Source organism: Aplidium turbinatum, chromosome 17 (assembly GCF_918807975.1).
Source record: "Aplidium turbinatum chromosome 17, kaAplTurb1.1, whole genome shotgun sequence".
Classification (NCBI taxonomy): Eukaryota; Metazoa; Chordata; class Ascidiacea; order Aplousobranchia; family Polyclinidae; genus Aplidium; species Aplidium turbinatum.
Window position 1 is genome coordinate 16168783 of NC_137488.1, and position 27981 is coordinate 16196763.

The 27981-nt window shown below is 41.9% G+C and overlaps 2 protein-coding genes across 2 annotated transcripts; both read left to right on the plus strand.

Annotated features, from left to right (window-relative positions):
* The first annotated feature begins 937 nt into the window (after positions 1-937).
* On the plus strand, positions 938-6535 carry LOC145786255 (uncharacterized). The gene is made up of 2 exons (XM_082597897.1): positions 938-4403; positions 4665-6535. The coding sequence occupies exons 1-2, from the start codon at positions 938-940 to the stop codon at positions 6533-6535; spliced, it is 5337 nt and encodes a 1778-aa protein (XP_082454023.1).
* Positions 6536-18817: 12282 nt separating this feature from the next.
* LOC145786256 (uncharacterized) lies at positions 18818-20933 on the plus strand. The gene is made up of 2 exons (XM_082597898.1): positions 18818-20404; positions 20853-20933. The coding sequence occupies exons 1-2, from the start codon at positions 18818-18820 to the stop codon at positions 20931-20933; spliced, it is 1668 nt and encodes a 555-aa protein (XP_082454024.1).
* Positions 20934-27981: the final 7048 nt, after the last annotated feature.

Genomic DNA, 27981 nt, shown 5'->3' on the forward strand with positions numbered 1-27981 from the left:
AGACATCATTTATAAAACATACCTTTGCTTGGTGCAAGGTTATGCCTGTCTAGTTAACTCTAGCTAGTTGTGTAATTTGTTTGTTATCCTAGGGTAGTCTTTTCAGGTCTGCCAAGGATTCATTTATGGTATGTGCCTTTGTCTAGCTCACTTTAGCTAGTTGTGTAATTTGTTTTGTTATCCTAGGGTAGTCTTTTCAGGTCTGCCAAGGATTAACTTTTTGGTTTGTGCCTTTGAGCCTGCCATGCTGTAAAGTTTCTTTGAACTTTGTAACTAGTTGTTTGTTATCCTAGGGTAGTCTTTTCAGGTCTGCCAAGGATTCATTTTTTGGTTTGTGCCTTTGAGCCTGCCATGCTGTAAAGTTTCTTTGAACTTTGTAACTAGTTGTTTGTTATCCTAGGGTAGTCTTTTCAGGTCTGCCAAGGATTCATTTTTGGTTTGTGCCTTTGAGCCTGCCATGCTGTAAAGTTTGTTTGAATTTTGTAATTTGTTTGTTATCCTAGGGTAGTCTTTTCAGGTCTGCCTAGGATTCATTTTTTTTTGGTTTGTGCCTTTGAGCCTGCCATGCTGTAAAGTTTCTTTGAACTTTGTAACTAGTTGTTTGTTATCCTAGGGTAGTCTTTTCAGGTCTGCCAAGGATTCATTTTTTGGTTTGTGCCTTTGAGCCTGCCACGTTGTAAACTTTGTTTAAATTTTGTAAATAGATCTTCACTTTGGGCAGTCTTGTCAGGTCTGCCAAAGATTGAAGCTTCTAAGCCTGTACTCTGTCAGGCCACTGTTCTAGTCAGGTAGAACTGGTTACCGTTAAACCCTGTAATTTTAGTAGGTTGCTTACTGACATTCTCCGTAATATCGTGAAGGTCAATTGTCACCTCACCTAAGGTAAGTACCGTACAGATTTTGTTTTTTGTAGCTTGTATATTGCTGTGTGTTAATTATGGCTCGTAAAAAGCCCAAGCAAACTCCAAGACGGAGTAAGCCAAATGGTTATGCTAGTGGCTCAACAGAGCAGCATGAGGCCGCCTCTAATATTAGTGGTCAACATGACAGTAGCGAAGAGCTGCCAGGTCTTGTTGTGTTAGAACAAGAGCTGGTTGAAATCGAGCTTGGCATAACTTCCATCGACATGGAGCTATGCTCAAGTGATGATTTCCTGAGCTCTTCTGAAGTTTTGGAGGTAAAGAAAAGATGCCTTGAACTTCAAAGGAAGCTCTCCCTTAAACGTTTAGATTTACTCAAATGCAAACCACAGCAATCAGGCTCAATAGAATCTAGGATGAACCGTATGGGGGAAAGCATTTATGGTTTGCTTGAAGCATGCTCTACCCTCATTCGAAGCTGTCGAGAGCAATCCAAGCAAGTGTCACATCAAACATCATCGGTAGTTATGGATGCAGGCAGTGACACAGGCAAAGCTGCTGAGTCTAGCAGTCACGTGACACCCCGTGAGAGTGGTGTAAAGATACCACCTGTAAAAGCAGAACAGGGTATCCTTCAGGGCAGCAGTAGTGCTAGTAATATTCTTAATCCTTACACATCTCCCTTTCGCACTGAAGCTAATAATAGTAGTGAATTTCCCATCGTCGTGCCTCAACCCCAGCTCAGTGCAGGGTTTCAAAATGTTCATGGTCCTCGGTTGTCGCTGGAGAAGTTTGACGGCAATGTGTTAAAGTTCTTTAACTTTAAAAGGCGTTTTGAACGATACATTGAGTCAAACTATCTAAGCTTTGAAGATCGCATCGCCTTTTTGGAGGACAATTGTGTAGGCCAGGCCTTGGAAGTAATTTCTGGCCTGAGTTGCTTGCAAAATAGTGAAAGAGCATATGGAATGGCATGGGATAGATTGAGAAAAAGGTTTGGCAACCCTGGAAAACTCATGGCCAAAGTGAAGGAAGATTTGCTGCAAGGACCCCCTATTTCAGAGTGGGATGCGCCGGGCCTCACAAAGCTTTGCGACAAGATGTATAAGTGTGAAGTCAGTTTCGATGGCTGGGGTAAGTCTCACCTTTTAAACAGTGACGAGGTGCTTCAACGGCTGTTCCTGCGACTTCCTTATAAGTTAAAGGAGCAGTTTGTTCATGTTAATCACTTAGGATCGGACTGTGCCACGTTTGGTGATTTAAGAGTCTTGGTCGAGGATGCAGCCTCTCGAGCCGACAGCCAATATGGCCATCTTATGCAACCAGGCAAAGATGTTAAGAGAGCTCCACAACCATCGCTGGCTCGATCTAATCCGCAAGGTGGCTACAAGCGTGCTTCGGTTTGCACAACCCAAGAGCAGATTTCCCAATCTGCTAACCATAAGCAAGAGTCCTGTTGTTTGTGTGCAGAGTCGCATGCCCTATGGAAGTGTGAGATGTTTAAACAAAAGCCTGTTGCAGAAAGAAGAACCCTGGTGCAAAAGCATAGACTGTGTTTTTGTTGCTTGAGAGCAGGCCACAGAGTGGTTGATTGCAGATTTAAGAAATCTTGTGCAACGTGTGGATCGAGGCATAATTCACTTCTGCATGTAAACCGTGTGGAAGAGGAAAGCCCCTCTGCTCTGAAGAAGGGCATCTCAGCAACAACGTCCGCAACTGTGCCAGCAACATCTGGGACAACAATTTTTAAGGTTTTGCCAGTTAAGGTATGGGCTGGGGACCCCTCCAACTATACCTATACTTATGCTTTTATCGATGAAGGTTCTAGCGTCAGTCTATGCTCCTCAAGCCTCGTATCTCGCTTAGGGGTTGCTGCGACAAAAAGCAATGTGGAGTTGCTGACCACCAATGCTGTCTCCTTTCATGACAAGAAAATTGATTTTTTGGCTGTGCAGGGAATGGAAGAGCAGGCTGTGTTTTCCGTTGCAGATGCTCTGGTGATGGACCAGATTGTGGATGTCAGCCACAGTATTCCCACCGAAGCACTTAGTAGTGCATATAGTCATTTGGAGGACTTAAAGTTCCCTGAACTAAAAGATAGGAAGGTTGAGTTGTTATTGGGTAGCGATCTTCACCAGGCTTATCTTTTGCAGGAAGTTCGTACTGGCGCACCAGGAGAACCATGTGGACTGCACACTCTTCTGGGTTGGACCATTTATGGGAAAGATGGTGGCGATAGGCAACTCAACTCACCAGTAATGGTAAACTTTCTTAGCGTAAAGGAGTCTTGCGATAGAATGTTAAATGTATTGTTGCAGGATTTTAATGACATCGATGAGCCACAGGCCCCCTGTCCTTCAATTGAGGATAAACGTGCGCTGCAGATCATGCAGGACACGGTGAAGAAGGTGGATGGACACTATTCTGTAGGGCTGTTGTGGAAGGATGAAGACCCGGACTTGTGCAATAATCGCTCTATGGCACTCAAGCGCCTAGAGGGAATGAAGCGCCGATTTATTACTGACCCGGTGTTATTCAATAAGTATCGTGATAAAATGCAGGAATATGTTAAATGTGGCTATGCTGTGCCACTTGAAACTGGTGTGGTAGACACACCAGGGAAGACGTGCTATGTGCCCCATCACTGCACGACCAATGCGGCCAAGTTTAGAGTCGTTTTCGACTGCAGCGCGAAGTTTAAAGGCGTGTCATTAAATGACAAGCTGCTTCATGGCCCAGATCTCACCAATAACCTTGTAGGAACATTGTTTCGCTTCAGGCAACATCCGATCGCTGTTGTGGGCGATATTAAGGCCATGTTTTCCCAAGTACGCGTAGACGAAGGGGACAGGGATGCCTTTCGATTCTTATGGTATCCAGACGATGATCTCAAGCGGGAACCTGTCGACTACCGCATGCAAACACATGTGTTTGGAGCAAAGTCGTCGCCATGCTGTGCTGCCTTCGCGCTTCGGATGACTGCCAAAGACAATGAAGCAGGTGCCGATCAAAACACTGTTAACTCAGTTTTAAAAAATGTTTATGTTGACGATATTTGTCATTCATGTGAATCGCCGGACCAGGCTATCGAACTAATACAACAACTGCGTGAACTATTACAAAGTGGCGGCTTCCATTTAACTAAATTCCTGTCTAACAGTGCAGAGGTCTTGAGTTCTGTGTTGCAGGAAGACTTGGCGTCGAAAGTCGATCTGCCGCAGTGCCAGCTTCCAACGCAGAAAACCCTTGGTGTTGTGTGGAATGCTGCAAGCGATTGCATGGAGGTGAGGGTGAGTATTCAACAAAAGCCCAACACCCGGAGAGGCGTTCTCTCCATGATTTCGCAAACATACGACCCACTAGGTCTAATACAACCCTTCATTTTACCTGCTAGGCAACTCCTGCAGCAGGCATGTGACGCTCAACTTGATTGGGATGAACCCCTTAATGGCCTTGGGCCAGTAAACATTAATTGGGAAGCTTGGTTAAAGGCCCTTCCAGAGCTTGAATGTGTTTCCATCGCTAGAAGCCTGACTCTTTTTGGTAAATGTGCTATCCGCTTTGAATTGCATGGTTTTTGTGATGCCAGTACCAGTGGCTATGGGGTCGTGTTTTATGTTAAAGTGTTTTATGATGATTCTGTAGTAATTTGTAATTTTCTATTTGGCAAGTCTCGAGTGGCTCCATTAAAGCCTGTTAGCGTACCTCGCCTGGAGCTCACTGCTGCTGTGCTCGCTGCCAAAGTCTGCAATTTTATCCTGACGGAGTGTGATTTTAAATTCAATTGTGTTGTCTTATGGACAGACTCAACTGTTGTGCTGCGTTACATTAATAATACTTCGACTCGTTTTCACACCTTTGTGGCTAATAGGCTGAGCACTATTCACATGCTTACCAGTGTCAATCAATGGCATTATGTACCGACTACCTTAAACCCCGCTGATCTCGCGTCTCGGGGAGTTTGGCCTGATAAAGTTAATACCGCTAAGCTTTGGTTCAATGGTCCTAAGTTTTTGCATGATGTCACGAGCAATTGGCCAAACCAGCCCGACTTTGTTGGCGGAATTTCGTCAGACGATCCAGAGGTTAAAAACATTGAACATTGCTCAGCCCAACAACACGCGATTACGGACTCGGACTCTCTCTGTCGGTTGTTTACCCGCTATTCGAACTTCCACGATCTACAAAGAACGGTTGCATGGTTGCTTCGCTTCAAATTGTACCTGAAAAGGAAATGCCGAGATGACTCCTTGACTGTTAAGACAGATTCGCTCAGTGTCGAGGAGATGGACGAAGCTGAACTTGCCATTGTCACAGCCGCCCAGCATCAAGCATACCCGACGGTGTTCGCAGTTCTCCATAACCACCCAGGATTTGACGCCCCGGTGGAACTCGTGTCCGACCTGCAGTTGAAGAAGCATGTGGCTTTGAAGGAGCTACAGTCCCTAAACCCCTATGTTGTTAACGAAACGTTAAGAGTTGGTGGGCGATTGCAACAATCTTCTCTGTCAAGCGGAAGAAGGCATCCGATCATTCTCCCATATCAGCACCCAATCACCGATCTAGTGATCATGAGGTATCACGAACGAGAAGGACACATGGGATGCTCACAAGTCCTTACCGCCATTGCTTCCCGTTATTGGATTGTCAAAGGGCGATCAGCTGTTAAAAGGGTCTTGCATTCCTGTATGAACTGTCGTTTTTGGAAAGCTACCGCCGGAAAACAGCAGATGGGCAACTTACCTGCTCCACTCGTAAACAAATCCATTCCTTTTCAAGCTGCTGGCACTGACCTTCTTGGTCCATTGATGGTAAAGAGCGGCCGCAGCAGTGTTAAGCGATATGTTTGTATTTTTAATTGTTTGGCGACCCGTGCTGTGCACTTTGAGGTCGTGCAATCCCTGGAGGCAAGTGCATTCATTCAAGCCTACCGAAGATTCTGCAGCCGTAGAAACGTTTGTCCTACTGATCTGTACAGTGACAACGGAGGAAACTTTGTTGCTGCAGACCGCGAACTTCGGCAAGGACTCAAGAACCTCCATCAAAAGAAAGTCGCAGATGTCTTACTTCGGCATGAAACGAACTGGCACTTTAACCCTCCGCGTGCCTCACACCAAGGCGGCTTCTACGAAACATTTTTTCGTTTATTAAGAAAATTGATGCGGTCGCTGGTGGGAAACGCTACGTTGGATGAATTCGACCTTCTAACGCTGGTAGCAGAGATTGAAAGAATTTTAAACGATCGTCCCATCACTTCGCTCCCATCGTCACCAGATGATCTGCAAGCCCTGACTCCAAGTATGATACTCACCGGATCAGCTTGTGACACCCTACCGCCAGATGTTTTTATGAAGGCTGACGGTTATCGACGCTCTTGGAGAAAGACCCAATACCTCACAAACAAGTTTTGGGAACAATGGCTGTTGCAATATCTCCCTCTGTTGCAGCCCCGACAAAAGTGGTTTGGCACATCTCCAAGCTTGAAACCAGGCGATTTGGTACTGGTAACGGACGAGGCAACTAAACGTGGGCACTGGCCCAAGGCTATTGTAAAGGAAGTTATGCCGGACACTAATAAACTTGTCAGACGCGTGCGAGTAAAGGTTGCTGACGGTACAGAGTTTGTTCGCGACATCAGAAAGATCTGCCTGCTAGAGGGCAGTATGGACTTTTAAAATGACAATTTTGTTTTCTAGGCTGGCTGGTTGGCACGATTGCACAACTGACATTGCTCATGCTGCTTACGTTTTATATTTGAATTGTATTGCGTGTTTGTGTTTATTTTACTATTATTATTCTTGTGCTCCTCACTACCGCAGCTAGCGCGGCGTCGTCGATGCATTTGCATCCAGCAGTTCTGCCATAACTGTGTTATTGACTCCCATCAATAGTGTTGTTTCTATTTGCATCCTGCAGTTATTTACACTGTAGCAGTCTAGCTCTGTTTTTGGTCTGACTATTTCACACACCTGTCTCACTACTAAAGCTTTTGCTATGTGCGATATTATTTTTTGTGTTTTGTCAATTCATTGCTTAATTATCACGACTCGACTTAACAGTCGCGTGTTTTTTCTGGTAGCCTACTTTTGCTCTGACGTTAATGTCACTTGCGCTGGTCATAGCATTGCGCAGTATTAGGTTGTATGTGTGCTTTTGTTTATGCCATATCCCCACTTCTGCCACTGGTACCATGTATGCTATCATTTGTTTTTCGTGTATCCGTTTATGCTGACTTCCAGTTGTCGGTAGACTTATGTTTTTGTGCTTATTCTTAGCAATCGCTAAGCATGTTGGTCAAAAGGGTTTATTAACTCTTCTTGGGCGTGTCTTCGAGCTACTGTTATGTATGTTCTATTAGGTTTGTGTGTAATGCAAGCCAGCTTTTATGTTGCAATTGTGATCCTTGCTAACCGCGAATATTTTTGATTCTGGTCGACATTTGCATAATTCATGTCAATTGTCGTTTATGTGGCCACCTTGTGGCAATTAATTGGTTTGTGTTTTGCTTCATTTTAATCGTTTTACATTGGTAAAACCCTCATTTGTTAAACTCTGGTTTTGGGGGTGGGTATGTTAGAAACGATTCCCCGCCCATTTAATATTATTGTGGTATCTCCGCTCCATTCTATTTTCATGCTTGAGTGACCCGGCCATGCATTAACAATTTTGGCTAGTTGATCTTTCTTTTTACGTTTTGGCATGGACTGGAGTGGTCATTGTTTTATAAATCTGGAGAACTGGAGATTTGGAGTGACTAGGGAATATGTAAGAATTCGGTAAGCAACTGTTTGTTTTGTTTTATTATTGTCGTTTTCAATACACCATTTCTTCTAATAAGTAAGGCCTGCACTTTATCCAGTCTAGGCAGAAAACGTTTTAGACAACTACTACACACTACTAAATGTTCACGCGAGGAGTACCGTACCCTAGAGATTTTACTGGGTAGAGGAAATTTATCGAGTCGATTATTCTTCGATTTTCTTTTCTAGAAACTCGGCTTTTCTTAATCCTCAATGTCATCAAAACTATTGAAGTGCTACTACCCTGCATTCATTTGTTGAATTTATTCAACTTGACATAAATTATCTGAAAGGTAGACCATGTTTGTGCAATAGTAGCCATTAATGTAATAAAACGTCTTGAATGCACTGTAGTTTTGCATGATGCAGCCTGCGGTAGTTCACAGTTTTAAAACAGCAAACATAGCCTAAACCTCAACAACTTCTGGTGACTTGTTTCAGTAAGATTTTTTTGCGCTAGAAACTGAGTCCTTTGGCTTGTCTTTCTCACTCCCCACTTCGTTTTACCCACTCCATGATGGATCTTCGTTATTTGATGCTCTTACTTATACGTAGAAATAGGCATGATCTTGAAGATTAAGATCTAAGATCACTTTTTTGTGTGATCTTGAAGAACAATAAGATCAAGATCACTCAAAAAATTGGAGTTTAGGCTACCGTACTTACATTTACAAGATAGTAGGTAGGCCTAGGCTAAAAAGTAATGTGCAGAGATGTACGTATACACTAACGCTTGCGGCCACATTTTTTTGGATAGTTGTGGCTTGAGGCTACGCCGTAAAGTTTTCGCGGTTTTTTAGCGCATAGCGTCAACGCATACTTTTTAATGTTTTAGCTGTTGTTTGCATTTTTTTATCAAACTTTCCAAATTTTGAATAAATTGAAAGAATGTTTTCAATGAGCAAAGACATATTGAAACCAAAACGCAGCAAAATGTCAGACGAACACTTTCGGATGCTTGTGTTTCTTCGTCGAAATTCAAAATGAAACTTGTTTGTTTCGAGTGGTTTATACCGTGTGAATGTTTGGCACCTAGCAAACAAAATGAGTTTGCGCTAGTGTATGCGCTGCCGCTGACAACTTTTTTTACAAGTTAGCCTACGTTGACGCATACGGCGAATGGTTTTTCGAACGTTTACGCTGACGGCGTCAATATTTTTGTATGCGCGTGCATCGGTAACGACTAGAACATCACACAACTAAGGCGAAAGAGAAAATTGAAAAAAGAAAACTAATCGGGAAATAGTTAAAACATCGCACTCTCAGGCTAAAAGTAACTACTGTACTTTCAATTCTCTCATTTTCGCAGACCATCATTTTTCCCAATTAGTTTTCTTTTTTCAATTTTCTCTTTCGCCTGAGTTGTGTGATGTTCTAGTTGTTACTGCGTGCATCACTGGTAATGTGTGGGAATTACTAACATGAATATAAGGGTAACGACTAGAACATCACACAACTAAGGCGAAAGAGCCATGTCCATTGAGTCCTGTCTTTGTCATAAGTTACCAAGGGGGGTGGGGGGGACTTATATACCAGTCCCAGGTATACAAGTCCCACTCCCCTTGGTAACTCATGACAAAGACAGGACTCAAGCTGCGTGGCTCTTTCGCCTTAGTTGTGTGATGTTCTAATCGTTACCTAATATAAGGAACTGCTAATATTATGCAGGGTTGCCAAATTGTCCTTATTTCTAAGATTTGTCCTTGTTTTGAAGGGCCAGGTCTTATTTTCAACAATTACAGAACTTCGATCGTTTTCCTCTAGTAGGCTATCCGGTGTTCCATAATAGCCTATTCTAAAATTAGTCTAATTAGTTTCCTCTAGTAGTCATCAGATTCTTCAAGCCAAAGTTGGAGTACGAGTGCATCTTCTTGACCTGCGATCGATGCCAGGCGAAACCTCGGAACAGATCACAAACTTTATTTTCTCTAGGCTATTCAAGAGAAAGGCTTAGACATGAAACAGCTATCATCCTTTTGTGCCGATAATGCACCAGTGAATTTTGGAGGATCACAGCACAGTGGAAAAAACAACGTCTTCTCTCGTCTCAAAGAGCAAACATTGCATCTGATCCCGGTCGGCTGCCCTGCTCATATTTTGCATAATGCAGCAGAGAAGGGATCAGAGCGCCTCACATTTAACATAGAAACAATCGTACTGAAGATTGGTAGCCACTTCAAAAGCCAAACTGGTAGAACGATGAAGCTCAAGCATTTCTGTGAGGAGCTTGATAGCAACTACTCGACTCTACCAACACACACGCCGACTCGATAGACCACACTTGATGCTGTACTCGAGCGAATGATCGATCTCTGGGAACCACTCTCAGTGACGTTCGGTGGCTTAAACCGTTGGGAAAGCAACTTGGAAATATGCTGCAGCAAGGTAGTAGGCACGAAGGGCGTAACCGTCGGGCGAAGCCCGTAGGTGTGTTGCCGAAGGCAACACTTCCAGCGGGGGGTCTGGGGGCCTCCCCAGAAATTTTTGAAAAACACTTCCAATTTGGTGCGCTCTGAGAGCATTTCCAAAACAAATCAAAAATAAAAATCTGTCAAATTGTGCTTCGCTTATGTCATGATCATACATCCATTTAATGTTTAGAAGTCATGAACAATCTTAATTTTAACGTTGCAGGACCAAACTCCAGTGTTAGACATGGAATAACAGTTGTCTAAATATTTAATTCGTCATGAATGTTCATTCTCAGATATTCAGTTAGGCCTACACTACAAAAACTAACACCTATAAACATTACCACCGCAAGCAATTTGTACAAAAAGCTGGATAAGTTTGCCTCCTGCGCATAGAAGCTTAACGAACTAAATAGCCTATTGCATCCGCACCTGAACGTTCATTGGCGAAGTAACGTTATATCAACGCTGTAAAAAGGGCAAAGGCATGACTATGAAAGCTAGTAGGCTAAAGTACATGGCAAGGAGACCTCAAAAAACAGCAACAATCTTTTCGCCTTTATGATGCTGTGCTGTGTACCGTGACGAGAGACCATTCTGTGCTTGTGACGAGATAGTCTAGCGATTGTGGGCTACGCATTGACGTCACTGGGAAAGCAACTCTAACCATAACACATCTGATTGGCTAAGCAGCTGGTGACGTTTTGCAAAACGAGTGAGGATTGGATAAAACGAAGGCGGTTTTTGACGTTTTTGAACGTGGGGAAAGCAACTTTGCAAGTTGCTTTCAAACTGCAAGTTGCTTTTCAACTTTGCAAGTTGCTTTTCAACTTTGCAACTTTGCAAGTTGCTTTCCTGTAGCCTGTGGTTGTTTCTGACAGGAGCGTTTGCGTTAATTGGCATTTATAGGCAAGACATGTGGTTTGGTGAGGACTTAGATTACTCACAGGTAATTCTAGTCACGAATACAGTAGTTTTCAAGTTAAAATAGACGTGATAAAAATAATAAGTTAAACCTAGAATTTAGTCATTATATTTTGCATAGTTTTCGCTCAGGTAAGCACTGCTTTCCTTGCTTTCCCTCACCGATCGTCACTGTTGTAAAGTGACAATGAATAAATCATAGTATTTTTGTTATTACTTACTCCAGCTATGTTAATGCATGGCCACCTGGAGATCTTTAGGTGGTCATGGTTAATGACTTTATACTTGCAGCACCTCTCAAACAGGAGATCGTTGGCAAGATTTACAAACCATAAAATGATATTTCTTAAAATGTTTACTGTTTTTTATCTGTTTGGGTAGTTATGGAGCAACGTCGCATTTGCGCAATCTGATGACGAAGAGATGTGTCTTCCTTTTCGTCGTTCCCTTCCACGGAGACCCACAGTGGGGCAAGGTTTGCAGTGGTGGTTTCTGACAGGTTTCTAGTCACGAACACAGTAATTTTCAAGTTAAAATAGACGTGATAAAAATAATAAGAAGTTAAACCTAGAATTCAGTCATTATATTTCGCATAATTTTCGCTCAGGTAAGCACTGCTTTCCTTGCTTTCCCTCACCGATCGTTACTGGGTGCCGAAGTAGGGGGGATATATCCCCCTATATTTTGGCAGCATCCCCCCAATAATTAAAAAACATATATTTGCTATAAAGTTTTACTTCGATTTAGTTTTTTACAAGCATCTCGAATTGCTCTTGTTTTTAATTGTGCTGTCTGCGCTAGAAGCAAAAATAAAAGCACAATAGGAATCTTAACAAGCTTAGTTAAAGCTGTAACATATTTGGGACTTGTGGTGATTTTGAAGCCTTTGGCACTCATGGGCAAGGCCTATGAGAGGGAGTACGGAGGGTACGGCGTACCCTTGAGGGCCCAGGATTGTGATTGTTGGGGGGCCCGAAATTGTGATTTTGTAGTTTACGCACAAAAATGTTTGGTTAAAACCATTCTAAAAAAGTTGTTATTCTTTAGTTATGGGGAGGGCCCGTAATGTAGAAAAAGGGCCCGGAAAGGGAATTGAATGCATTGCGCACAAATTAGAGGCCCAAAGTGGTGATTGAATGCTTTACGTCCAAAAATGTTTTGTTAAAAGCATCCTAAATTAAATCATTAAAGTTGGTTATTCTCCTGTCCATGGAGGGAGGCATAGTGTAGCAAAAGCAGGTTTGAGAAAAACCCGGGTTTAAGAAAAAAAAAAAAAACTATTTGAAAAAGGTAAGTAGTAAGTAATACCACATCTCGGACCCCTATATGCCATGCTGTGACGTCACAAAAGAAACAAACCAAAAACCACTCATGCATGACAATGAATCGTTGTTTGTTTCTATGATTATGCTAAGAAAAACCACTCATGCATGACAATGAGTTGTTGATGATTCAAGCTGTAGGGTTGCCAGATGTATGGTAAACAAACCACTCATGCATGACAATGAATTGTTGTTTGTTTCTATGATGATGCTGAGGTGTTGACCTCACAAAAGGTGTTGAAGCGGAACAATTCCACTTTTAGTGTAAATTTACCCGCCAAAATTCAAATGTATAAAGAATAAACAAAGAAATTAAAATTCAAATGTATAAAGAATAAACAAACAAATTAGAGCATAATTCAAGATCCAGGGTTGCCAGATGTATGGTAAACATGTTCCATATGAGTGTGTAACATGTACCATGTTTTAAGCAACAAATTTATATTTTAACATTTAACCGAAATTATTAGAATTGAAAAATGTATTTAAACGCTGCAAATTCAAAACCTAAATTCTGTTCTCACGGAATCTAGGTCAAGCTTTCCCAGAAATGCCACTCTCACAGAATTAGCTCACCACAAACGTATTTCTGAAGCGATATAATTGTGTAACTGGTTTTGCTTCATAATTCTCACGATAAGCTATTATTGATAAAAAGGCACTACATTATGAAATGAGCGGGGAATTGAAAAATGAATTCATTCGAAATTAGACTTGCAAAGCGAACAGACTGAACTTTAGAAAAGAGAACAAAAATTCCCAACTGGAGAATGTCGCTATTCTGACACCGGTTGCAATAAATTAAATTAAGTTAGTTAGACATGTATTTTCAATTTCCCGCATTTTGTAACTTTGATTTAATAAAAAATGTTTAATTCTTTTTAATTCGTTTGCTTTTTTGTAGGAAGTCATACCCCTAGACTAGACAGCCAGAAGCCTAAATTATCCTCTTTTAATTAGAGACTTAGAGTCTCTCAATATTCTTTTTAAATTATTCTTTTTATTTTTATAAACAAAATTTACGAAAATTAGACAGCCAAACCCTACGCTGGGGTCGTAGAAAAGTAAAATCCCTACACTGGGGGCTCGTCCAAAGGCGAAGTGTAGGCCTAACATGTTTTAAAAGGGTAATGAGTTCGTGCCTTTTAAGTTAGAAATAGAAATTGTGGCAGAGCTTGCTTGCCTAATCTTTCATAGCTGATCTTTCTGCTTTTTCTCCAAATCTTTCTGCTTTGGGGAGAATTTTTCTTGAACTCTTTCTTGGGTGTCACCAAAATGGTGCGCAAATTGTTAATTAAGTTTTATTCATTTTCAGCCCAACTTACGTTGGGAGGTCACCAATGTGGTAACATTTATATTACATGGTTGTTAAATTTTTCATAAAATTATTGATTTTATTGGGACTGTCTGATAAAATTCTGTTGAATTTGACTACATAAAATTTTTTTTCACAAAACTGTTGTTTTACCATATTATTGAGTTAATCAGACCTTAATAATTTTTTGTTTGAACGAGTTTTTTCTGCATTTTTATTCCTCAGCCATTTTTCTCATCATCAATCAGGGATTTTGTTCCCTATCCATATTTCCTCCTCCATTTCTGATTGGCTGATTCTTATTCTTGCTTTCCGGATATCTTTTTTTGGTCTTTAGAGAGGTGGAGGCTTTCTGGGGTCCGTGATTCTGACGTTGTATTGCTCCTTGCAATAGTCAGCATAACTTTCTTTTTGATCTTGATCAACGAAGTCAAGAAGGTATTCTGTAAGGTTTGTTTCAGTAGGGACTAGTAGCCTAATTGTCACTAACTAATTGTGTGTGAAACAAAGAAGTAGAAAAGAGAAATCGAAAGAACGATAACGTATTGATACTTTATATTTAGGCTACTTTCAATGTCCACTTTTTTAAAAGCAACTACCAAATTTTTCCCATTCGTCCGCCAAAGAACGAGACACCAGTCTGACCCAGTCACGGTAGTAGAAAACACATCAATTTTGCCTCGAACGCCTGAAAATTCGACATCTTTTTCCTCAGAAAGCGCAACTACATCTTTTTTAAATTCACCTACTAATTTGCCTACGACCGCTGTTGTACTAAGCGCCCAACCACTTAACTCGGCCGCAAACACGGATATGAACAACGAAAACGCGACAACCAGCTCACCGGAATCAGGCCGGGGAAATCACGAACCGCCACCGATGTCGCAGACCGCGATTCAACCCCCAAACGCCACGCTTAACAACGCATTTTTTAATACAGAAAACGAAACATTTGCTACTTCTAGAAATGACCCGTCGCTGTATTTGGCTAATGCAAGACAAAAAATAACTCTCCCAAAATTTTACACTAATCAACCGGAACTGTGGTTCAAAATGCTGGAGGCAAAAGCAGCAGCGAACCATATAACAAATGAAGAACATCTGTTCACTAACGCCTTAGAATTTCTTGACGAGGAGCAGGTTGCGTTGGTGCACCACATCTTTGACGACGTAGATGTACATCCCTACACTAAACTTAAAAAAACACTGATTAAACACTATGAACAAACTGCAGCGTCAAAGCTGCAGTTGCTGCTGACCGACCTAAAATTAGAAAAAAAAAAACCTTCCACCCTCCTTGGCGAGATGAAAACGCTCGTTAGGCAGATTGGATACTTCGGTAGAGATTGCGAAAATTTACTTTTAAATCTTTTCATTCAAAAAATGCCTAGTCACGTACGCGTCGCCTTGGCAGGACATTTACAAGAAAAAACAGTCGATCAACTGGCGGAAATCGCAGACAGTATATTTCTAATTAAACAAAACAACGACGCCTGTGGTCAAGACAACCTGTCGAACGCGGAAAACCTTCGTCAAGGTCTGATAAATGATCATCTCCAGCAACAACTTTTAACTTTGACAAAAAAATTGGAGACAATGGTAAATTTTCAAGAGCGCACAACTCATACGCCTCCGTACCACAACGTTGCAAGCAATAACCCGCGCGCTTCTTTCTCACATTGGTCTCCGAGACAACCGTTCCAACCCCCTTACCGAAATACGCCTTCCCAACCTAAACCTAGGGTTTGGAATCGGCAGTTTTCCCAACAGAACGGGAATCGATCTAACTTTTCGCCAAATCAAAGCGGTTTTAGGGCGCAATTTAATCCGAGACAACCGTGTTTTTACCACGCTCGCTTCGGTCACAGAGCAAGAAAATGCGAAGGCAACTGTCCCTTTCCAAAAAACGCGCAACTTACCCAACAATAAGTAGGGTTGTTGGGAAGGAAAATTGTGAAAACCACACAAACCTACTACATGTTATCGACAAAAATACAGGGTCTACGTTTCTAATCGACACCGGTTCGGAAGTGTCAATTCTGCCAGTCAACAGCCGTCAAACTAAGCGTAAACCAATCATGCACTTTAGCGACGTAACTGGTAGACCAAGCATCAAATGCTATGGATTGATTCAAGCAAAAATAGATATCGGACTGCAGAAAACTTTCAACCAAACCTTCTACTTGTGCAATATCAATAAAGGAATTTTAGGTTGCGACTTTCTAAAAGCGAACGAAATAACCGTTGACATCGCTAACAAAAAATTAGCACGTAACTCTATCAAAACTTTTTCAGTAAATCACGTTTCACGTAACGCAAACCCTTCACACGCAGATACTTATAACACCCTATTGGCAGAATTTCCTGCGTTAACAGCCGAATTCGATTGTACGAAAGCAGTAAAGCATCGACACAGATTGCATATTATTACGAATGACTCGCAACCAATTTTTAGCAAACCACGCAGACTTCACCCAGAAATGCTCGAAAAGGTTCGAGCAGAATTAATTCGCCTCCAAGAGAAAGGAGTCATTTTTCCAATCTCTGGGTCTAGTTGGGCTTCTCCAATTCATGTGGTCACAAAAGCAAATGGAAAAATACGTATATGTTCAGATGTCCGAAGAATAAATAACATTACAAAACCAGACAGATACCCCTTGAGAAACTTGCAAGACTTTCGCAACAATTTACGTGGTTGCACAGTATTTTCTAAAGTTGACTTAACAAACGCATTTTTTCAAATTCCAGTGGCCCCCGACTCTATTGAGAAAACAACAATATGCACGCCTTTAGGTTCTTTTGCTTACAACCGCGCCCCATTTGGCTTCAAAAATTGCCCTTCAGTGTTTCAAAGACTGATAAATGAGGTAACAGAAAAACTGCCATTTTGCTTTCCCTATATAGACGATATCTTAATCGCTTCCAAATCGCACGACAACCATTTTTGCCACTTAAAAAAATTGTTTGAGAGCCTAGATGAATATGGTCTAAACATAAATTCTGAGAAAAGCGTGTTTGGCGTAACAGAACTCGACTTTCTAGGCCATCACATTTCCAAAGAAGGCATTTCGCCTTTAAATGATAAGACAGCAGCAATCCGAAATACGCCTCTGCCGCAAACTATCACCGAGCTGCGTAAATTTCTAGGTTGTTTGAATTTTTACCGCAAGTTTATTCCTAACTGCTCCAGCACTCTTAGAGAGCTCAACAACTACCTGGGTAATCACCCAAAAAAGTGCAAAAAAGCTGTCCCTTGGACTAACCAAGGCAAGCGAGCGTTTGAAGACGTAAAAATAAAGCTTTCTAACGCTACGGCTCTATCCCATCCAATTCACGGCGCGGAACTACAATTAAATACAGACGCCTCTAACGTCGCCGTTGGCGCTGTATTACAGCAAGTAAATAAAGCCGGGATATGCGAACCCCTCGGATATTTTAGCAAAAATCTATCTCCCGCACAAAAGCGCTACAGTACGTATGACCGCGAACTGCTGGCCATTTATCTCGCCGTTAAATATTTTCAAAATGATGTCGAGGGCAGATCAGTTACAATTTTTACTGATCACAAGCCCCTAACGTTTGGATTTCACCGACCGCCAAACACAATGACCCCGAGACAAGTCCGCCATTATGATTTTATTTCCCAATTCGCTTCTGAGATTAAATATCTTCCAGGCGAAGACAATCACGTCGCTAACCTACTATCACGCATAGAGATTAACTCACTTCAATTACCAGAGGGAGAGCTTAACTATGTAGAAACGGCAAAGGACCAACTCACAGACCCCTCTATAAGTCAACTTGTCAACAAGTCGCATGACAACATGATGATAGAAGACAGGGCGTTACCAGGCACCAATTTCGTACTAAAAGGTGACGTCAGTTTAGGAAACTTCCGCCCACTCGTACCAACGCCTCACCGACAGCTTGTTTTTGATATTTATCACAACTTGTCGCACCCAGGATTTCAAGCAACCAAAGACTTGATATCTCGTCGTTTTATATGGCCTGGACTGAGCAATTTCGTCAAGCTGCGATGCAACTCCTGCATCCCTTGCCAGCACTCTAAAATAACGCGTCATAATGTAGCACCACTTCAAAGGTTTGAGCAGCCAAAAGAACGATTCCAGCACGTACATGTAGATATCGTCGGCCCTCTTCCCGAAAGCCATGGCTACCGCTATTTATTAACATGCATTTGCAGATTTTCCCGCTTCGTCGAAGCAATACCTCTAAGAGACATACAAGTCTCTACAGTTACTGATCATTTCCTCTTGGGCTGGGTCGCCCGTTATGGATGCCCTGCCATTGTAACAACGGACCGAGGCGCACAATTCACATCTCACGTGTGGCAAGAAATGTGTAAAAAACTAGGAGCGAAAAATTCAACAACTTGCGCCTACCACCCAATTTCGAACGGCATGGTAGAAAGATTCCATAGGCAACTAAAAGCCTCCTTAAAAGCATGCTCAGACACCCCTAATTGGTTCCCCCATCTAGCCTTAAACCTGCTAGGCATCAGGTCTTCTGTGAAAGAGGATCTAAAATGTTCGTCAGCAGAAATGCTGTACGGCACACAATTACGGCTGCCAGGTGAATTTTTTGACGAAATAGCGCCACCACACAAAGAATCAGATTATGCCGCTGAACTATCACAAATTATGTCAAATTTAAGGTACACTGCGACACGCCACCACAACACATCAAGGAAACCATACATCGACAATGCACTTTGGCATTCCACGCACGTTTTTGTACGAACCGACCTGCAGGCAGGGACGTTGGTGCCGCCGTATAGAGGCCCCTATTTTGTATTAGAAAAAAAATCAAAGTATTTCGTTTTAGCAATAAACGGTAAATCTGATTCGGTATCAATTGACCGATTAAAAGCAGCCAGACTCCCACAACATCTGTTGGAAGAAAACAGAAATGAGGAAATGTCAGACGATAGTAATCAATTACTTGGGCTAGCAAACTTAATTACACTCGATTCCTTTGCAGAAAACTCCGCACAATCCAACTCGCTCACGCCAAACGTTGGAACAACGAAGACAAACGTCACGTCTCCATCCACGCAACGCAACGACAAACAACACTCTCCACGCCCATCGAAACTACCAGTACACGTCAGCCGCAGAGGAAGAGTCATTTACAGACTTGCAAAGTTAAGTGATTACGTTGCATGATGTATGTCTATACATTACTGGGCCTCTGGTTTTTGGCGCTTGGCCAATCACAGGAAATAGAAATTCAATTGTGCAGACCTCAATTGACAGAAGCTGAATATTTTATAGAAAAACCGATACGATGCATCAAACATCAACATAATTCAGTACACAGCTGTATTGCTGAAGTATATAATCCGTCTGCAGCTTATGTCCCGCTAACTGTTCACTCGTGTCAAATCTTTGAAACAACATGGTCAACCACGCACTATTTTTTCGGAGCGCAAACCCATCATCAGACTACAAAATCAGTAACACCGCCATCTAGTAGTAGCTGCTGGTATTGGACAAAAGCACATCACGCTACCAATATAGGCTCCCTTAAACAAATCTCTAAAAATATGTGGGGCACCCATAACCCAGTTAAATTAGAATATAAATGGCCTACAACTACCGAGGGGAAGACTTTAAATTCAGTAGTTACTCAAACCAAAGCCCGTTACGACCCTTTAACAAACACCATATTTAATGCCTTAGCTACAATGTCTAAATGTAATATTAATCGGGGGTCTTGTACTGTCGGATCCAGACGATTCGTTTGGAGTGTCCCACCACGCATAAACTGTCCAAAAACAACACCAATGGGTAATCATACTCTATTAATGCATTTCCACTCCGAATCGCTACAACCATACCGTATAGAAGTTAAGGATCTGGGAATCAGTCTTCATCAACAGGCAAAGTGTCCCCCAATAACCTCCTCTTGTTATGGAAAAAATGCGCTGTGTGACGTAGCTGGCTTAATATTAAAACCGCTTAATTGTACTAATATTTCTTCCATTGAATTTCACGACACTATGAGAAAAACAGTAAAAAATGCTAACCCAATAACTAGAAGGAAACTAGGCTTGGTCCCCACTCGCCTGCTACAGGAAGCGTCTGACACTATCACCGAATTTCTTCAAAAACAAACCAACGAGATTCACTTTCTAGAATGCCAAATTCAATCCCTCTTCACCACTTTGTATCATCTTATTTCAAAACAATATCCAGGTGAATCACTTTCTGCCCTGTTAGGTGGAACACATGCCGCTATTACCCAGGGAGATTTAATTACAAAAATTTCGTACATTAGAATAAACGGCACCATTCTTCCCAGCTTGCGATATGGTAATTATTACTCTCAACGTCCGCTAATAGAATATTTAAACAATGGCTCCAAAGAGACCGGTCAAGTCATGAGAGACGGAAATGCTTACCCTGGAGTCCACCTTCTAAAAAAATACATGCCTGGAAAGATTCTTACGTTCCGCATCGGTGAGGCATTTTACCTTTACGAAAACTATTCACTAACACACATCCACAAAAAGATTAAGTTGCTTCAAGCCCACCTTGCACCGTTAACTCAGCCGGTTGACTCCCCAGATTTTCTTGAAATCGAATCCCTATACAACCAGTCAAATTACGGTTTCGAAGATTTGCTATCAACCCTGATCGCTATCAGTGCTTCTCAACTTGACAATGAACGCATGCACGATTTCTTACAGTCCAACATCGATGGCGACGATAGCGCAGATATGCAATTCGTGTCATCGACACTTAGCCAAGTGATGTCAAATGTTTTTTTCAAATTCTTTCTTCTATTACAAGCCCATTTATTAATACATTGCTAGTCGTATTGTTGTTTTTATCCTTCTTTTGGAGTGCTGTTCTTACTATCATAGCGCTAAAGTACTATCTTCCTGCCATCGCTAAAAGCCTGCGATCATCTGTTGGTAAAATTACAACAGCGCAGACAATCCCAGCGTCAACCCACACAGGAAAACGAGGGAGAAATCCCACAAGCGCAACTTACACAAGGGTAGCTTATTTCTCGCCTATTCTCGCATTTTAACAGCTTCACGCATAAGCTGGCATTTGCCGCCATGACTAAATCATGTCGCCTAGTGGTTTCAACAATTTTATGCTATATTTTGTTATTGTGTTATACTACCGTGTACGTACCTTACTTATTACATGTACCTTGCGGATGCTACTTTGTATCGCTTTTTGCAGAAGCGCCACCTCGCGACATGGTTGCTGCTACGACGAGATGCGAGAGACATTGAGAGACCTCAAGAGACATTGAGAGACTGACAGCACTACGACGGATGACGCGACAGAGTTCTCTATCGCCACCACACGGTGACTCTCATCAACTTACCTCCACGCGAGATGCCTCTATTCAGAGATGCCTTTACTTAAAGAAGCCCTGCGCAGACGACGTCAACTCGGCTAACCTCATAGTCGCCAACATGCACCGAAGCTGCATCGTTACCTTTCAACATGGTCAATCCCATGTCCACTGCTACATTGCGACACCACGCGTAGTTGCATTGTTACGCACTCAAGCCTTCTTCACACAAGAAGCACTGCTGCTTGCGACACACCGACGTGCACCACAGTTGCACTGTCTATCCAGCATCCAGCTGCTCAAAACGTCTGCTTTACAGCTTGCGACCTTACAAGCTGGCCACTCCCATGTCGTGCTCATCATCTGTCAACAGACATAGACTGAACTGCTCATCAGCACTGCTTGTCATAGTCTCGAACTCAACATGCTTGAACTGTATAGCATAACTGGTCCTCAAAGACATTACTCTCATAAACGCCATCTTTGTCTAGCTAGTACAATCTTCGCGCACGCGCCGCTTACCGCTATTCTATTATTATTATTATGGTTTTTTTGAGTGTCAAGCCTATCTCCCCGGACGCGGGGCATGAACAATCAAGGACACTCACCTGCCTATATAGCCTAGCCTACCATATTTGTGTATATCGTCCTAAGCCAAAATGGCTCCCAGAGAACTTAAGACATCGCCTTATCTCTTATGATAAACGACTGTTACCCCTGTAACCGCAATTACTGTAGCCTATTACAGTCCTGCAATTATTGTATATCGTAGCCTACTAAGCCAAAATGGCTCCCAGGGAACTTAAGACATCGCCTTATCTCTTATGATAAACGACTGTTACCCCTGTAACCGCAATTACTGTAGCCTATTACAGTCCTGCAATTATTGCATATCGTAGCCTACTAAGCCAAAATGGCTCCCAGGGAACTTAAGACATCGCCTTATCTCTCATGATAAACGACTGTTACCCCTGTAACCGCAATTACTGTAGCCTATTACAGTCCTGCAATTATTGCATATCGTAGCCTACTAAGCCAAAATGGCTCCCAGGGAACTTAAGACATCGCCTTATCTCTCATGATAAACGACTGTTATCCCTGCAATCACGTTATCGACTACTTGTTAACTTATGTGTGCGTCCAATCTCCTCATCCCACGAAAGGAGGGGGGTCATGCGTCTTCCCCTAAGTTACTAATTGTTAGCCTACAATATTGTTATTTTGTTGTAAAGTATCTTATAACCACACATCTGTACATAGTTGCATCTTGTATAACCGAGTTATTGTAATATGATTCATCTGTTACTTTGCCGTAAGGAGGGAAGTGTGTAACATGTACCATGTTTTAAGCAACAAATTTATATTTTAACATTTAACCAAAATTATTAGAATTGAAAAATGTATTTAAACGCTGCAAATTCAAAACCTAAATTCTGTTCTCACGGAATCTAGGTCAAGCTTTCCCAGAAATGCCACTCTCACAGAATTAGCTCACCACAAACGTATTTCTGAAGCGATATAATTGTGTAACTGGTTTTGCTTCATAATTCTCACGATAAGCTATTATTGATAAAAAGGCACTACATTATGAAATGAGCGGGGAATTGAAAAATGAATTCATTCGAAATTAGACTTGCAAAGCGAACAGACTGAACTTTAGAAAAGAGAACAAAAATTCCCAACTGGAGAATGTCGCTATTCTGACACCGGTTGCAATAAATTAAATTAAGTTAGTTAGACATATATTTTCAATTTCCCGCATTTTGTAACTTTGATTTAATAAAAAATGTTTAATTCTTTTTAATTCGTTTGCTTTTTTGTAGGAAGTCATACCCCTAGACTAGACAGCCAGAAGCCTAAATTATCCTCTTTTAATTAGAGACTTAGAGTCTCTCAATATTCTTTTAAATTATCCTTTTATTTTATTTTTATAAACAAGTTACGACAGTTAGATAGTAAAACCCCACGCTGGGGACTTAAGTTAAGCAAAACCCTACACTAAAGGAGACTTAAGATAAGTAAAATCCCTACAAGTGTTCAAATGTGACAAGAATCACTCATGTGTGACAATGAATTGTTGTTTGTTTCTATGATGACGTCAAGGTGTTCAAGCTCAAGGGTTGCCAGATGTATGGTAAACATGTTCCACATGAGTGTTCAAGTGTGACAAGAACCACTCATGTGTGACAATGAATTGTTGTTTGTTTTTATGATGGCGTCAAGGTGTTCAAGCTCCAGGGTTGCCAGAAGTCCCACTTTTTGTCTAAATTCACCCGCCAAAATTCAAATGTATAAAGAAAAAACAAAGAAATTAAAATTCAAATATATAAAGAATAAACAAAGAAATTAGAGTATAATTCAAGCTCCAGGGTTACCAGATGTATGGTAAACATGTTCCATATGAGTGTTCAAGTGTGACAAGAATCACTCATGTGTGACAATGAATTGTTGTTTGTTTTTATGATGACGTCAAGGTGTTCAAGCTCCAGGGTTGCCAGAAGTCCCACTTTTTGTGTAAATTCACCCGCCAAAATTCAAATGTATAAAGAAAAAACAAAGAAGTTAAAATTCAAATATATATAAAATAAACAAAGAAATTAGAGTATAATTCAAGCTCCAGGGTTGCCAGATGTATGGTAAACATGTTCCATATGAGTGTTCAAGTGTGACAAGAATCACTCATGTGTAACAATGAATTGTTGTTTGTTTCTATGATGACGTCAAGGTATTCAAGCTCCAAGGTTGCCAGATGTATGGTAAAAATGTTCCACATGAGTGTTCAAGTGTGACAAGAACCACTCATATGTGACAATGAATTGTTGTTTGCTTCTACGATGACGTCAAGGTGTTCAAGCTCCAGGGTTGTCAGAAGTCCCACTTTGTGTAAATTTCCCCGCCAAAAATTCAAATGTATAAAAAATAAACAAAGAAATTAGAGTAGAACACCGGACAATCAGTCTCAACGCACATTATTTGGTGGTGTTTAAAAACCCTAGAGACAACTCTCAGATACTTCATTTGGCAAAGCTAGCTTATCCGAGGCAAACGGGTGTTCTTCAAGAAGCTTTTGCAGACGTAACATCTAAGCCTTTTGGTGATTAACTGTTGGATTTTAAACAAAGCACCCCGAAAAAATTTCGATTGTGAACTGACATCTTTCCAAGAGAAACCAATTTTGTATACATCCCCATTCCTTGATGATGACTGCCCGTTTACAACGACACATCGACACACTCAAACTTCTTTCCAAAGCGAATCCTAATGTTGCTAAGGGGGTTATAAAGTCAGCAGATAACGAATTGATTAAGTGTGTTTGCGATTGTTGCTACAATGTGTTGAAGGGCAACGTCCCCATCTCTTCAAAGCAAAAGGAAAATCTGCTTAAATACAAGAAGCCTTTGCGTGAGCTGGCCAAAAAGAAGACCAGTCTTACTAAAAAACGACAGATTATTCAACACGGAGGCTTTCTGGGAGCTCTCCTATCCGCCGTTGTTCCTGCGATCGCTGGGTTGATCGGCAGTTTGGTTTCAAAATAACAAGATGGAGAGTGTCAAAAAGATGAGCCTTGTGGAACCACGCCTTCTAGAATCGATGCGAGAAAAGAACATGCAAAAACCTCCTTTGCTGAACGTGATGAGTGAGTTGGACTCCAAAATGAATGACATTCTTTCTCGTTCTGATCTCACCACGAGTGAAAAAGTGAAACTCCACGATCAAATCTTGCAGCAGTAGCCTACATTGTCTATCGTAAAAAATATGTCAACACTCCAACAAAGATTGTTCTTGAACAAAAACGACATTTTACTGAGGATGACATATCGGCGGGAGTTGCAAAAACCTACTTCGGAAAAAGTCGTGGTCTTGTGGACTTTATCAATAACAATTCTTCTCTGGGTTGGAACAAATCAGGCGAACTCACGATTCATGGACAGGCGATTCCTAACTCTAATATAAAACATTTGATTTCGGCTGTCGTTCATAAATCCAAAAACTTTCAACCGACCGGTTTGAAAGAGTTAAAAGAAGAGTTGGGTGAAACTCGCGCTTTTCCTGGTCTCAAAAAGAAGATAACATGGCGCCAGCACGATTGATTTTACTATGACGTCGGGAATCCTGGAAGCTTCGGTGGAAAGGAAAGGCTACGTAGGGTGATCAAGAAACCTGTAAAATTGTGGCTCGGCTCTCAAGACGCTTACACACTCCATAAACCGATTTGCATACGCTTTCCACGTCGTCGTGTGGTGGTCGGTGGCATCGCAGAGCAATTTCAAACAGATTTGATCACGACATCTACAAGATAGAAGCGATTCTAGGGAGGAGAAAAAAGAATCGAAAGAAACAGATCCTTGTAAAGTGGCTCGGTTACCCGGACAAGTTCAATTGCTGGATTGACGAAGCGAGTGTTGTGCGTTATGGCTGAGTGGAAAATGTGTGAAAAAAACGTTCCCAGAAGTGAAACAGTCTATTTTTTTTCAAATGATTGTCATTTTGATTGTGATATCGTTCAATCTCTACAATCTGAGTTTAGAAGAAGACCCGTACAAACTTTGGATCGTGTTGCTTTCCAATTGTTTAGGTTTGGTTATGCTCCAACCCAAAATAAATTATCCAAAGAAAAATGTTTTACCTAACCCTGCCGAGTAACAGCTCCATGAAATTTTTCCCTTCCAACACCTTGACGGATTATATGGTCAGACTACCGAATGAGATCAACTTGGAAGGAGATTGGGAGGTTGGTATCGCCGAAATCCAATATCCACACTCCTGGAAGAACATCACCAATTCGGTCAATCATTGGTTGCGCTATGTAGACGGTGTAATTGACACTGTCGTGGCCTTGGATTCTGGTCACTACCCTAATCCTCAAGCCATCCTTCAATACTTGGAAATGAAATTAAAGCGTACAATTGGAACGCAATTGTCATTACACTTGTATTACAATCCTTACACAAGGCTTATCAATATGCTGGTCAAAAGCGGCGCCCACATCACGATGGGTGAAGGACTTGCTGAATTGTTGGGGTTTCATAGAAAGCGTTTTAAAAGCGGTGAATATGAAGCAAGACGTCGCGTAGATATACACCAAGGTTTTTATGCCATGTAGCCTACTTGTATTGCGATGTGGTAGAACCCAGGGTGGTTGGCGACACCTTAGCTCCTTTGCTGGCTATAGTTCCTGTGGAAGGAAAAGATGGCGATTATATTTACCGAAGAAGTGAGAAAGTGCATTATCACACCGTTCAACTGAAAAACTTCGACACGGTACATATATCGCTGCGAGACGATTAGGGCAAGCCAGTTCGATTTGAGACGGGAAAAGTAGTGGTCACGCTTCACTTTCGGAAAAGACGTCTTCATCAACTATAATGCCTCACAAGCCCGTGTTCTGTTGCAACGCAAGAGCCTATGAAAGCTACTACGTCTCCCAGGGTGGTCACGGTACACCAGGTTTTTTTTTTCCGGCGCCCAATATCAAAACGGTTATGGTTTGGGGAGTATATTTTCCAGCCTCGGAAAAGCGATCTTGCCTTTGATCAAGTCAGGAGCAAAGACGGTTGGAAAAGAAGTTCTCAGGTCAGGTGCACAATGCACATTTTGCTTCGGATGTGTTATCTGGAAAAAGTGCGAAAGAAGCGGCTTTACAAAGAGCGAAAAAGGCTGGTGTCAATTTATTGAAACGTGTCGCGGCCCCGGTCCATCGAACCCCACCACGCGAGACCTTTTTCTCATCTCCACCTGTCAAAAAATCCAACAGTTTGAAAAAACGTAGACGGAAAGCAGTCGTATCAAAAAACATTTTCGATGGCTAGCTTGATTCATGAAAAGTCTTGTGAAGGGTTGAAAACCGAGCTGGATTTGTTTGCTGTTCCACCTACCCAAACCAGTTTGGAAAGTGGACATTATGTGGAACATCGCCCGCAATCTACTCTCACCGACAGCGGCCCTGTCGAGTTTTTGATTGTCCAGGAAGGTGACTACTACATCGATTTGGCCAACACCTTACTCTACGTTCGCGTTAAAGTGGTCAAAAACGATGGCACAGATTTAGCCGAAAACGATGCCGTTGCTCCGGTTTGCAATTGGTTGCACAGTCTGTGGTCACAGATCAACTTAAGCCTAAACAACACCCAGATTTCTCAATCGAATCACACGTATCCCTACAGAGCTTAGGCTACTTGGAGACTCTCCTCAGTTTCGGAGGACCTGCAAAATCTTCACAGCTCTCTGCAAACTTATGGTACAAGGACTCCAAGGATAAGTTTGATACGCTCGCTGTTGCAAATGCAGGCTTCAATCGACGCAAGGCGTTGACGCAAGAAAGTCGATCGGTGGACATGATAGGGAAATTGCATCTGGATATGACCTTTCAGAATCGATATTTACTCAACGGAGTCGAGATGAAGCTCAAATTGACTAGAGCCTCCGACGCGTTTTGTCTCATGGGGGCAGGAAAGGTCAAGCTGCAAGAAGTGGCTTTATTCTGTAGAAAGGTCAAACCCCTTGACCCTGTAAGAATCGCCCACATCAAAGCGCTCCAGTCTGGAACAGCCAAGTATCCAATCCGCCGTGTAGAAACAAAAGCTTTTATCGTGCCAAGAGGCAATCTCACTGTCACCAAAGAAAATCTCTTTCTCGGTCAGTTACCAAGAGGGGTGGTGATCGGCATGGTGGACAATGCTTCTTTCAACGGTCTGTCGGCCAGAAATCCGTTTGATTTCAAACACAACTCTGTCAATTTTTTTGGCATTGTATCGTGACGGAAAGCAGATTCCTTCCAAACCATATCAACTTGACTTTGAAAATGGAAAATATATACGCAGCTACCTCTTCCTATTTACAGGAGCAAATCAATATTACGCGGATGAAGGCAATGATATCTCCAGAGCGGAATATCCAGGCGGATATACCCTGTTTGCATTTGATTTGACACCGGACCTTGGTTCGGGGGCGAGTCAATTCGAATTAATAAAGCACGGAAACTTGCGATTGGAAATTCACTTTGCGACAGCC